Here is a 12,533-nt window from a genome sequence, read left to right as displayed (position 1 = left end):
GCTCATATAAGGAGTTCCACTCTGGTCTACGTCATTAGATCCACGATCGAAAAAAATCAGACGAAACTTGTACCAACCCGGAAGTAAGATTTTCGGCACAGAAATTCTCCGTTATTCGTCCAAAATATATTTTTTTAAACTTTGGCCATGTTTAGCATGAGAATCCATCTCTTTAACACTGTAAACAACTCTGAATACATGAAACACCATTGTACCGCCCCTTTAATGACCCGCTGATACCTCTTGTCTCATCTGAGGCTGGAACTGTCAATAGTGTTCAGTGCTCATCTGTGCTCAATGACAGAACAGTTTTATTGCTTTGCCCAAACTTTTGCCATTGTGTAAGAACTGGTCTCTGTTGTCGCTTGCAAAACCAAATGTCGGCTGGTGGGTGTAAACGTGCAGATTAAAGGGATAGTTCGCCCAAAAATGATATGATTTACTGATATGATTTAAGCCATGATTTACTCACCCTCAAGCCGTTCGAGATGCATATTTCAATCTTTTTTCAGACGAACACATTTTCAGTTATTTTAGAAAATGTCTTAGATCTTTCAGTGGTTATAATGTGAAGCAATGGGGTCCAGCAGATTCAAGTCGCAAAATGTGCATGCATCCTTTTCAAAAATAATCCATCCGGCTCCAGGGGGATAAACGAAGGCCTTCTGAGGGTAATCCGTGCAGTTTTGTCGTAAAAATATACATATTTAAAACTTTATAAACGAAAATAACTGGCTTCCGGTGGCGGTCGGCGCGCGTTCATGGAGATGAATGACGTTGTGACGTAGAGCGAACGTAGAGTTTTGTTTTGCTCTGCTCTCTGGCTGCGCTGTCATGCTCGTTCTACGTCACGACGCTTCCTGCACTACGTCCTACGTCATATGCCAGCATCCATCTCCATGAACGCGCACCGACCGCCACCGGAAGCCAGTTATTTTCGTTAAGCCTCTTGCAAAGAATGTAAAAGAAATAATGACTATTGCACCAAGGTGAAATGTAGACATGGAATAAATTGGTTAAATTGTTCTAAACAAAAAAGGTTAAGTTGTAAGGTACTTACAAGATGCATTATATGTGTTACCGATAATTCCACGGCAGTGAGATTACATATTGTATTAAACATCATCAGAAATAAATGAGGTGGCAAAAGGACAAAGCTATAGACAAAATGTAGTTAAGATCAACTAACTATATACAATATTCCTACAATGCATCTTATCTAAAATAACTTGTATCTCAAAGAAACGTAGCGATCATTGCAACTCTCCTTGTGGGACCTCATGACATGTAGTGGGTGATGGTCAACACCAAAAATAACAACAACTAAACTGTCTACTAGTCTCATAATATCTGCCCTCGTCATTCACACATCATCAGAGAGAAGAAATGTTTTTTATTTTTTTTGCAGAAAGCAGACGCATTCACAGACAGTCTGAAATCGCAGAACGTAAACTTAAACATTATAAAAGTAAGCGTCGTTACATTCATATTAAATTAAATTATTTCAAACAGAGAGTTGTTTTCTGCTTCATCGTTTGTCCAAAATTCATTGTATCAACGTGGTGTTTGTATGCGATTCTGATCTGTGCGGGTCAGATTCTGGTGAAGACTGTGACTTCCCGAATGTTGACGCCGAAAAAGTACGACTGGATACGTCAGCCTTTCTTTCACCACTGGAAGAGTTCTGGTTGTCAGTAGCAACAGAGTACGCGGCACTGTCAAAACAAGCGGCAACCGATGTCCTGTTTCCATTTGCATCCACATATCTGTGCGAAAAGAAATTTTCTGCGCTGACCCCCATGAAAAACAAATACAGATCACGACTCCTCAGAACAAATACAGATCACGCAGACAGCAGTGCATGTTAAATTGGGGGTCGCGAGTCAAAAAGGTTGAGAAGCACTGGTTTAAAACACCTGCCTGCACGACAGGCCATGCAGAAAGTCTATTTAACTCAAATGCATTCACATGAAATTGTCAAACAAAAGAAGAAAAATAAAATCTGCTAACGTTACACTGGTCAACTTAACGAGGCTGCAGCTAAGCTTTTATGTTGAACTTCACGAGTGCAAAAACAGGCGATTATCGCCAAATACAGGCTTACGTAATGTCAGTAAAATAAAATGCATGGGGTTTAACACAGATATATTTGGTCAAAGTAGTTATTTAACGTTACTCGTGTAATCAAGTTTTTTCCTGTTTTACAGACGGCATTTGAGACTTAATTAGCTTGTAAACTCGTCACATACATTTCCGAAAATAAGATATAACTAAAAGAAAAGAGTTAGCTGTATAAATGACAAATGAGCGTCCGTCTCAAAGCTGCGCCGGACGGCGGACAGACCCTTAAAAAAACCGGACTGTCCTTATAGCCGGACGTATGGCCATATTAGCCTATTAGCAGCTAATAGTTAGCTATAGCTTGTTTCAAAACTACTTTTCCCGCATGGAAATTTGAAATAGTTAGGGAACATTTCATACATATCGAAGTGCCATTTACTTAAACAATGCAAATTCAATCGTAAATATGCCTTTTGACGACCTCAATATCAGAGGTTCAAAATGTGATCTGATTTCTAATTTGCGATCGGTAGGCTATTATGTAGTTTAAACGACCCAGGCTCAAAATAGCGTTCCCATCAGTAATTAAGCTAACTACCTATAAGACAATTAAACAAAACTTTATGTGGTTTATATCTCACCGTTTGATTTTATATAAATTAACTTACTTGGAGCAGTGCAAAGTTGCGTGTCCTGTCCGTCGTCCTCAGCTCTTGAAAGGGCGGGCACGCAGAAGCATCTCCAACCGTTACTTCTACAACCCAATGCGTTGGGTTGACATTTATAAACCAACGTTGGGTCAAACTGACCCAACCCTAGATCCAACTGCCTCAACCCAACATTTGGGTTAGGGAAACAACCCAGCACTTTTTAGAGTGTATCTTTATATAACACTTCCTTAATAAATCGTTTAACAACAACTTCTGGTGTCTTGCTTTATAAAAACACTTTCATTATATAAGGTTACCATTATGGTTGCATATTCCATAACTGTGTGTGTGTGTGTGTGTGTGTGTGTGTGTGTGTGTGTGTCGCCTTTGGCTTGCTTAGTTGGGAACACTTAATAATATTTTGGGATGGAAACCTAACTGGGCTGGAGGATGGCATCCCTGTTTTCTGCAGAGCTGCTTTATAGATGAATTAAACTCATTAACTGATGAACTTTACACAGTTATTGAACAAAACTGAACTGACTTTCAATGATGTGTGTGTATGTGTGTGTGTGTGTGTATTTATATATGTGTGTTTTAAAATCTATACTTGAACTATATACCGGTAGTTGAAATTTGTAACTGTATTAGTTATGAAATACATAATTTGATATTAGTTGATAAAATACATAGTTTGAATAAATAAAACATTACATTTGAAATGTAGAAATACAAATTAGAATTGTATTGTTTATTTTTTTTTTTGTAAGTGTAAGTAATGTTTATTTAACCTGTAAATTGTGTGTGGAACATGTGAGGACTTTGCCTCTTCCTGTGAGAACAGCACTGGTGTTTTACGAACAGCTGCTCATACACAACATCACTGAATCCACACATCAGCCGTCTGTACGTTCACTCCTGATGGGGGTTTGGTTGTGGTGTGTAGCGCAGGTACTTCTTCCCAGAGGGCAGGTCTTTGGTGTAAACTCCAGCGGGGAAGAGCGTCACAGCCTCCTGCTCAGGGATGCTGGGCGGCACCATAACACTGTCTCCAGGCTTCAAACAACAGCAGATGAGCATCACTCATTACACACTGATGACAGGAACAGACATACACACTCCAAACAGACCAGGCTTGACATTTCTCACCCGCCAGTCCACAGGTGTGGCCACACGGTTGTGTGCCGTTAACTGCAAAGAGTCAACCACACGCAGAATCTCGTCAAAGTTACGTCCCGTTGTTGCAGGATAGAGAATGGACAGCTTCAACTTCTTATCTGGACCAATCACAAATACCTGAACGAAAAATGCACACAAATCAAGAAATCAATTAGTGCAGTGTGAAGGGTTGATGGCTCTGTCCAAACCAGTGACCCAACCTTCTCAGTTATGTTAAACTCTTATCTTATTCAGTAAACCACCATGCATGCAGAGCAGGTTGAAATGGCATCATCCCCCCACTCCCTAAGTCGTTTGAAACTATATATTTAGGCAGACCAAAAATACGGAAAACATGGTTGAAAGTAGCTCTGCTGTTTCCATAGCCATGGGATGGCGGGTGGCAGGGACTCTCGGGAGACGGCACATTCCCAGAACAAGCCTTCTGATTAGGCCACAAGTACAAATCTTGGAGGAGCAAGAGGGTTTGATTGGTCCCAGTGTGGCCAGTGCCCAGTGAGGAGTGAGCGGTGTCCATGGGATCCAGACGGAGTGAGGATGGGATGTAGAGATGGTTGGCGGGGCAGCCTGGTGGAGGAGGCTCAGTTAGAGAGCCGTCTGCGATCTCATGGTTCAGGGTCCAGTGTATGGGACTGACAATATTGGATGAAGGCAGTATTGTGTCAGGAGGTTCTTGTGGCTCGGATGTAGAGTCGATATGGGACAGGGCATATCCCTTCACAATTACATTTAATCATTTAGCAGAAGCTTTTAACCAAAGCGACTTACAAATGAGGAGAACAATAGAAGCAATCAGACCAACAAGAGTGCAACAGTATAGAAGTGTTGTAACAAGTCTCAGTTAGTCATGTCTCATCGATGGAGACATTACAAGAGTCTGTATGCTTTTGGACACCAGACACTGACTGATTGGAAGTGCAGGTTTTATTGAGTCCTTGATTGTGGCTGTGATTGTGACCGGTGTCTGTGATCAGAATTTGGGTGTATTTGGAGGGATAGTCCGGCGTGGGCAGGGGCGGATTAAGGTGGTCAGGGGCCCCTAGGCTGCTCTTTGTGTGAGGCCCCCCCTACACTACAATGTTTCCTTTACATTCCTTCAAGTGGTGGCGAATTCACATCTACCCAATCACCTACTTGTTTTTTTTTTCCTTTCTTTTTTTTTTCTTTTCTTATGGGCCAATTAGGGTCTTTTTTTGTTCGCGGCGCGGTTATGGATTTGTTTTTCTTAAAAAAAAAAAAAACTTTTAATATATTTTAATTTGTCAAGAATTGTAAAAAATCGTCAATAAGCTCATAATTTGTGCTAAAATAGTCTAAATGTTTAGTTTTAAGAACAATTTTAAAAAGCTGGTTATGTCCATTTTGATGTTTCTGTGCAAGTTCAGCAGACAGTGAGGTTCGGGTTTGTTCCGATCAGAGCTCGTGAGCGGAGAGCGCATTTCTCAATATTCCGCTCCGTTCGTTCATTCCGCAGGGTCACACGCTCAACACAGAAGAATGTCCTGCAGCCTGGCTCGAAAATATGTGGAATAAGGGCTGCTTCCGACTAAATTTTTTTCTAGTCGACTAGTAGTTGTTCATTTAAGCCATTCGTGGACAAATCGCCCCTTTATATTAATTTAATTACTTAGGCTATACGGTATGATACCCTAAGAGCGTTTACATATAGCCGCATTCAAGCGCACGAACGCACACACGCATAAAGCTTGCCACAAAGAACCGGTAAAAGTAATGATTATGAATGTGTCTAAAAAGCAAGGAGACATTTAATTATTTATTGATATACTGGTGATTTCTGTGTCGCTGCAAAGATGACGATGCTGACTCGCCATGAACGCCAGAGAGAAATGCACATTTCAGATGACATATTCAGAGAGTAGCCTATTTCTTTTGGTTTTGAATATTTTCGTTTGCAAGTAGACATTTCAAGCTTTCTATAATAGATAGCCTATATTTCTCAAATCTGTGAGGCACAAGCTGAGTTTCGGCGCCCTCCAGTTCACGTGCAATGCAAGTGATCGTGTTGGCGCCTTATTACATTGTCTGCTATATATTTTCTTCTTATTTAGTAAATACAGGCAATTGGTTGATAAAACATTGATCAAAATTAAGATACAATTTATACAAAACGAAAATCTTTTAAAAAGAGACTTTCTACAAAACAAGACTCAATGAAGTGGTCAAAATCATGTCTTACCCACTCCATGTCTCCAGACATTGCGCATCTCATGATGTATAATATCTTTCTCATGCTGCATGCTCACTTTCATAATCAACATTGATTAAATTAAAAAACATAATGACGTCAAATATGTTCTAACCAGCCCTCGGCCCTGTTGCAACAGTCGTTGTTTAGGTAGGCTACCTTAAACGCGCACGTACAGTCTCGGAGTCATCGCTGCAACCAGGAGATGAAGAGAGCTGAGATCCACATCACCTAGCACATCTTCGTCTCTGCCACCCCAGGATACTAGCGCGGCTAGCGCAGCTAGCGTGACCAGCACCGTTGCTAGGAGGGCGCCAGCGCCTCTGCCTCTCAGCGTCTCTGCCTCGTGAGTGGATGATAGCTCTGAAGACGCCTAGCAATGGTATACCTTTAGTGGCAGTATACCTTTAGTTAAGTTATACCTATGAGTCTTCGTAGCGCGCTAAGAGACAGCGTTATCGGGAAACGCAGCCCAGGTATGATGCGTATGATGCGTAATGGAGATTCCAAAGCGCTCTTCTTTGGTCAGAACCATGGAGAGCAATCGCGGATAGGTCCGTCCTATGCACCGAAACTTTTTACAATGCAACAAAATATTTAAAGAGCATCAAGCTATTAAAATCTATATTATCTATACGCACATATAATATAACAGTATAGGCCTATTAGTCAGTAATTTTTATTAGGTTAAACAGTGATTCGATAAGGTTTTTAATTTAAGGCCCACCCACAATTGGTCTGGCCCATCCAAAACTGGAATCCTGGCGCCGTGCCTTTGCGCTTAAGTAAAAAAAAAAAAAAAAAAAAAAAATTGTCTGGCCAATCCGAGGCCCCTGCACACGTGGGGCCCCTAGGCTGCAGCCTAGGCAAGCCTGTGCATTAATCCGCGCCAGGGCGTGGGCATGACCACCTGTTCCTAACTTTACCCGTAACCCATTTCAATAGCAGCGCAAGTGTTTTACAATACAACATGAACAAAGTAAGTACAATATACCTAACTATTTTTTTTATGCAGGCACATAGTAGTTAAAGACAGCAAATGTAAAGTGTGACCTACTTTTTGATTTAGTAAATATTTGTTTTTATTCTTGTATTTTATTTATTTTTTCTTGCTGCAAAAATAACAGAATCAACAAACACACAACCAGGTTTACACTCTTTTCAGGCATGTTATGTTAGTCCCAGTAATTATAGCTACTATTGTTGGCCACAACATTCTCTTTTTATTCGCCATTTTTATTTGAAATTTGGGTCACACTTTAGATTAAGGTCCAATTCTGACTATTAACTAACTATTAACTATGAGGTTTGCTCCTAATTACTCCTAATATAAAATCCTAATTACTGCTCATTAATAGTTAGTATGATAATGGTTAAGTTTAGGTATTGTGTAGGATTAAGGATGTATAATATGGTCAAGCAGAATAAGGCATTATTATGTGCTTTGTAAGTACTAATAAACAGACAATATCCTAGTAATATGCATGCTAATAAGCAACTAGTTAATAGTGAGTATTGGACCCTAAACTAAAGTGTTACTTTAGTGTTAAAGTGTTAAAAGCTAAAGTGTTACTGAAATTTGCTCTGTTTTCGAAGCTTTATTCATGTGTGCAGTGCACTTACGCATCGCGCGCTGAGCGGCATCCCGGTCTGATCCTTCTCCTCCGGGTCCAGCATGCCCAGCGTCTCCACCAGATGCCTCCCAGCATCCGCTATGATCGGGAAAGGGAACTCGCTTCCGGACTCCGCGTTATTGTAAGCCAAGATGTCCTGAAATCATCCATGGAGACTCATTAGCTGCAGGTCATTCAGAGAGACACTACAGACTGAAAGAAGCGAACCTTGCTCCAGCCGTGATGGTCTTCGAGGCTGTCGACGGAGAGCGCGATCAGCTTGACGTTGCGTCTGCTGAACTCTGGACTGAGTTGAGCTGCTCTGCCGAGTTCAGTGGTGCAGACAGGAGTGAAGTCTCGAGGATGAGAGAACAGGACGCCCCAGCTGACGAGGAGAAACTCAGGTCACTCAAGGGGAATGACAGAACTGTGGAAGCCCATTACCGCCACAGAAGAATAAAAGAAATCATGCTTTGTAAATCATAGATAGAAAATTACGACATCGAAAGTATGTATTTAGTATGCAAGTATGTAGTAAAAGTATTTAGTATGTCAAAATTATGAATTGCCATGTCATATTTTTGACTTTCTCATAATTCCAAATTTTAATGTGATGATAATTAGTATGTCATAATTTTGACTTTCAATGTAATAATTTAGATTCTAATCTCATAATTACGACTTTGTCAGAATTCTGACATAATAAGTAATGATTATGAGATAAAAAGACAAACATACTATCTTATTTTGACGTTTCATGCCATAATTTCGATTTATGTCATAATTGCCTTATTGTACCATAACTTTGACTTTTTAATTGCATAATTATGACTTACTGGGCTATGTTCATCTTTTTATCTTTGACTTACTAATAATTGACAAAAGTCGAATTAATAAGAATGTAATAAATTACTTATAATTTTTATCTCATAATTATGAAGTTTAATGTCTTAATAAAGATTTAGCAAAGCATGATTTTCTTCTGTGGCAGAAATGTGCATTCATACATATCTGAGTAAGAATCATAAACACATTTTAAGACGTACAGCATTTCTGTGCATTGCATGATTTAGTCATAGACACACACACACTGTTAGTTTTCAGTCTGGCCCGTTGATGTATAAATGTACATTTATAACACTATACTTTGTGTTATTAATGTACATTACATTTTTAAAAGATTATTTTTAAAAGGTGTATTACTTTGGTATTAAATTACAGTAAACTAGTTAACGCTGCTGCGAGGGTGTTTCTAACACACCGGCTGAGGGAGTGACAGACAATTTTACATCTTTCTCTCTTCTGACCAACATAATCAGTCTCTCCATATTTTTCCTCTTTAATGTCATAAAGACGTTATAGCAAATGGAAACTCAAAAATTGTATTTGTTGTAGTTTCCTTTCGCCATTATAGAAGTTTATCCAACTTTGAGGACTTCTGCTTCTGAGAACCTGGAAATGTGAAGCGTGTCCATTTCCATTTACTGAAGACATTTTTATCAGTGACTTATGAGTGTTTTGATGTTTAACTGAATAACCAACCGAAGATCATTGATTATTAAAAGATTCTCTGAATGTCATTAAAACAGAAAGGACTGTGAAAACATGCAAAGAGAGATAAAAAAGCATTTGTGATTGAGTATCTCGATCTAGTAACTCTAGCAAAGAGCAGCTGTTTAGTGCTTAATTATGCAAGTTTCTGCTTTGTTCACAGTGAAGCTTCGCCATCACTGCAAAACATTCAGCATAACAGGGTCTGATATCACTAAACCCACAACTTAGTCCCAAACCCTTACCCTAACCTTAGCCTAATTATAACCTCAGCCCTAAAAGCAAGTCTTGACCCTCAAACAGGGGTCTCAGAAAGTGAGGACAGGCCAAAAGGTTCTTCACTTGGTCAGTCTGTGATGAGGACTCGGAGGACAGTATACAGGCAGGCAGGGGTTGATAAACAGAGAAATATACAAGCAGACGCGTAGGCAAAGCAGCAGTCGAGGTCATAACAGGAGAAGTATCAGGGCAGGTAGCAAACAAACGTGTCAATATTCAGGTAAACAGAGCAGAGTCAAAAATACAGCCAGCAAGAGTCATAAACAGTCCAAGGGTCAGAACACAGGCAAAACAATGCTTGGATAAGAAAAAACTTCACAGTGAGCCAAGCATGCGTGTGTGTGTGTGTGTGTGTGTGTGTGTGTGTGTGTGTGTGTAATAAGTCCAGGCATGTGGTTCTGGGAAATGTAGTCCAGTTGTACTAATACTCAGGAGATGGAGGCGTCCGGTGGCGAACGGGAGGATTCTCAGAGATAGTGTTCATAACAGAGAGTTCAGAGTGTTTTTGTCGACTCTGCTCTTTATGTGTGTCAAGCCGTGTCAGCGTTTGGATGAAGCTGAAGAGGTGGTAACAGTGGCGTCACGAGTCACGACCGCATGACCTACAAACACAATCACCACACAGGAACACACAACGGCTTTGACCATGTACGGTTTCATCAAAGATACCTGACTAGCACATGCTGTCCATTGTGAGGACATTACGAGAGAAACGTGTCTTATATCCGAGCCACACAATTCACTAATAACCAAAACTGAATAATAAGAGGAACACAGAGGAGGAGAGAAAAGAGGGAATATTGTTAGATGTGACCTCAGGAAGATGCTATTGAGGATAAAACTACTGGTATTGTAATCTATGATGAACAACACATATCAAACAACACACTCTCATATCACAAGCACACATGATCGCATTACACTTACGAATCCCCGAGAAAATCATGAAGTTTCAATCTGCCAAAAGTGGAATCGGCTTCGAAATTGGGAACAATGTCTCCTAACAGCATCCCCGGCATCTTGAAGCATCTCTCTCTCTCTCTCTCTCTCTCTCTCTCTCTCTCTCTCTTTATCTCTCTCTCTCTCTGTCCTCTCAATTCAAATGAGCTTTATTGGCATGACTTGTACTCTGTCCTCTCTCTCTCTCTCTCTCTCTCTCTCTCTCTCTCTCTCTTTATCTCTCTCTCTCTCTGTCCTCTCAATTCAAATGAGCTTTATTGGCATGACTTGTACTCTGTCCTCTCTCTCTCTCTCTCTCTCTCTCTCTCTCTCTTTATCTCTCTCTCTCTCTGTCCTCTCAATTCAAATGAGCTTTATTGGCATGACTTGTACTCTGTCCTCTCTCTCTCTCTCTCTCTCTCTCTCTCTCTCTCTCTCTCTCTCTCTCTCTCTCTCTCTATTGCATGTTAGTGTGGTTTGGTGTGTGGGAGGATGTGAGAGAGCACTTGATTTGCAAGCATTTTTTTCTCTACAGGTATGATGATTTACTTGTGTTTTTCTCACACATTACAGTTTTTTACAGTCGCCAGGACCTGTTTCTCAATACTTATGTCACTCTTTCAAAACTCTTCTTACAGTGATCACAGCATAACCCTCAGTTCGCTCCGTGTATTAACTGAAGTGGCTCAGATCGGGGAATAGCAGAGGGGACTTCACCTCTTTCGAGATACTGAAGTCTCGATCTCAGCATCTCTATGGTCATCTTCCCACAGTGGGTTCATGACTCCTCCATGAACACTACCTCATCATGCTTATGGCCCAGACACACGAGGCAGTGATCGAGACTGTCAGACGGGCCAGTTTGTTCTGTATGTCAGCATCGGGGAATAACATTATAATCTTGTTCACGGTAGAGAAAGCTGCTTACATGTACAAAAGTAACAGTGAAGACTTAAACACAGCTTTTGTGTCTTTATCAGCTTTTCTGCACATATATACTGGCCCTGATAATCATCACAAATACTGACGCTTGCTCCATTTCTGTAAATCCATTTTAATGAATGAATGACTGACTGACCCAGCAACATAGTGTCGGCCCAGATCCGGCCCACATCTGGACCGTTTGGACTCCACGTGGGCAGATCTGGGCCGGATCTGGGCCGAAACCATGTTGCTGTCTGGGGATTGATGCTCTGGTCTTCATCAACATGCGTTTGCACCACCTACTGGTCAGCCGACTAACAGCAGAGGAAGATTATGCATCGACACACTACTGCACTACTGCTTTTCCTGCAATTACCGGATGTGAAATGTTGAATTTTCTGTCAAATATGAACCACTGAATTTGTAGAAGTGAATTTGTAAAGCAGAATAAAATGGACCGAAAAATGCCTGTCGAATATTATAGATTGTATTTTTAAACAGAAGGAATATTTTAGAAGTGATATCTGAAAGGTGAATATGTATGATTGAATTTTTAATAATGAAAATGTGTGAAATGCTTTGAATTGAAATATTCACAGCTTAAATATACAACCATGTTGAATTTCAGCCCATAAATATGCAAGCCCTAAAAATACAATGCATTAAAATGCAAGCACGTTAATGCAGTGCATATTTTTTCAATAAGTGCAATTCAACAAGCTTTTTTGTTTCAAAAACATTTGGCATGATTTTACTCTCATAGTTTTAATGCATTTTGGTATGATGGTATCATTTTAAATAAACTGAAATAAACTTGAAATAAACTTTTTGTATCTGACATACCAAGATGAAAGTTGGTTAGAAGACCTGTATGAAGCCGTGAATAAATTATAAATATTGAAAAAACAAACTTTCAAGTTTGTTTCGGTGGTCTTTTACCCTGCTTTTTAAAAGAAAGTGGTAAGTCTGTCTGATGAGAGAGCGTCAGTTTGTCTTTTAAGATCAGATTCTCATGGATGATGTTGGTCTGGTCATGGAGATGTTGTGAGGCTGTTGTGGTTTAGAGAGACTGATCTGTGGGTGTAACAGTTCATTGTGTTTGGACTGTATTTTCTGATTTCACCATCACCC

The 12,533-nt window shown here is 40.2% G+C and overlaps 1 protein-coding gene across 1 annotated transcript; it reads right to left on the bottom strand.

Moving 5' to 3' along the window:
- Positions 1-3,429: 3,429 nt before the first annotated feature.
- Positions 3,430-10,638, bottom strand: LOC311087338 (peroxiredoxin-6-like). Its single transcript, XM_084120678.1, has 5 exons — positions 10,467-10,638; positions 7,938-8,094; positions 7,720-7,866; positions 3,861-4,007; positions 3,430-3,767 (listed from the first exon to the last, which is right to left on the bottom strand). The coding sequence occupies exons 1-5, from the start codon at positions 10,556-10,558 to the stop codon at positions 3,624-3,626; spliced, it is 687 nt and encodes a 228-aa protein (XP_083976804.1). The 5' UTR covers positions 10,559-10,638; the 3' UTR covers positions 3,430-3,623.
- Positions 10,639-12,533: the final 1,895 nt, after the last annotated feature.

Source organism: Abramis brama (assembly GCF_963993115.1).
Source record: "Abramis brama genome assembly, chromosome: 7".
Taxonomy (NCBI): Eukaryota; Metazoa; Chordata; class Actinopteri; order Cypriniformes; family Leuciscidae; genus Abramis; species Abramis brama.
This window is presented reverse-complemented; position numbering and strand designations above follow the sequence as displayed.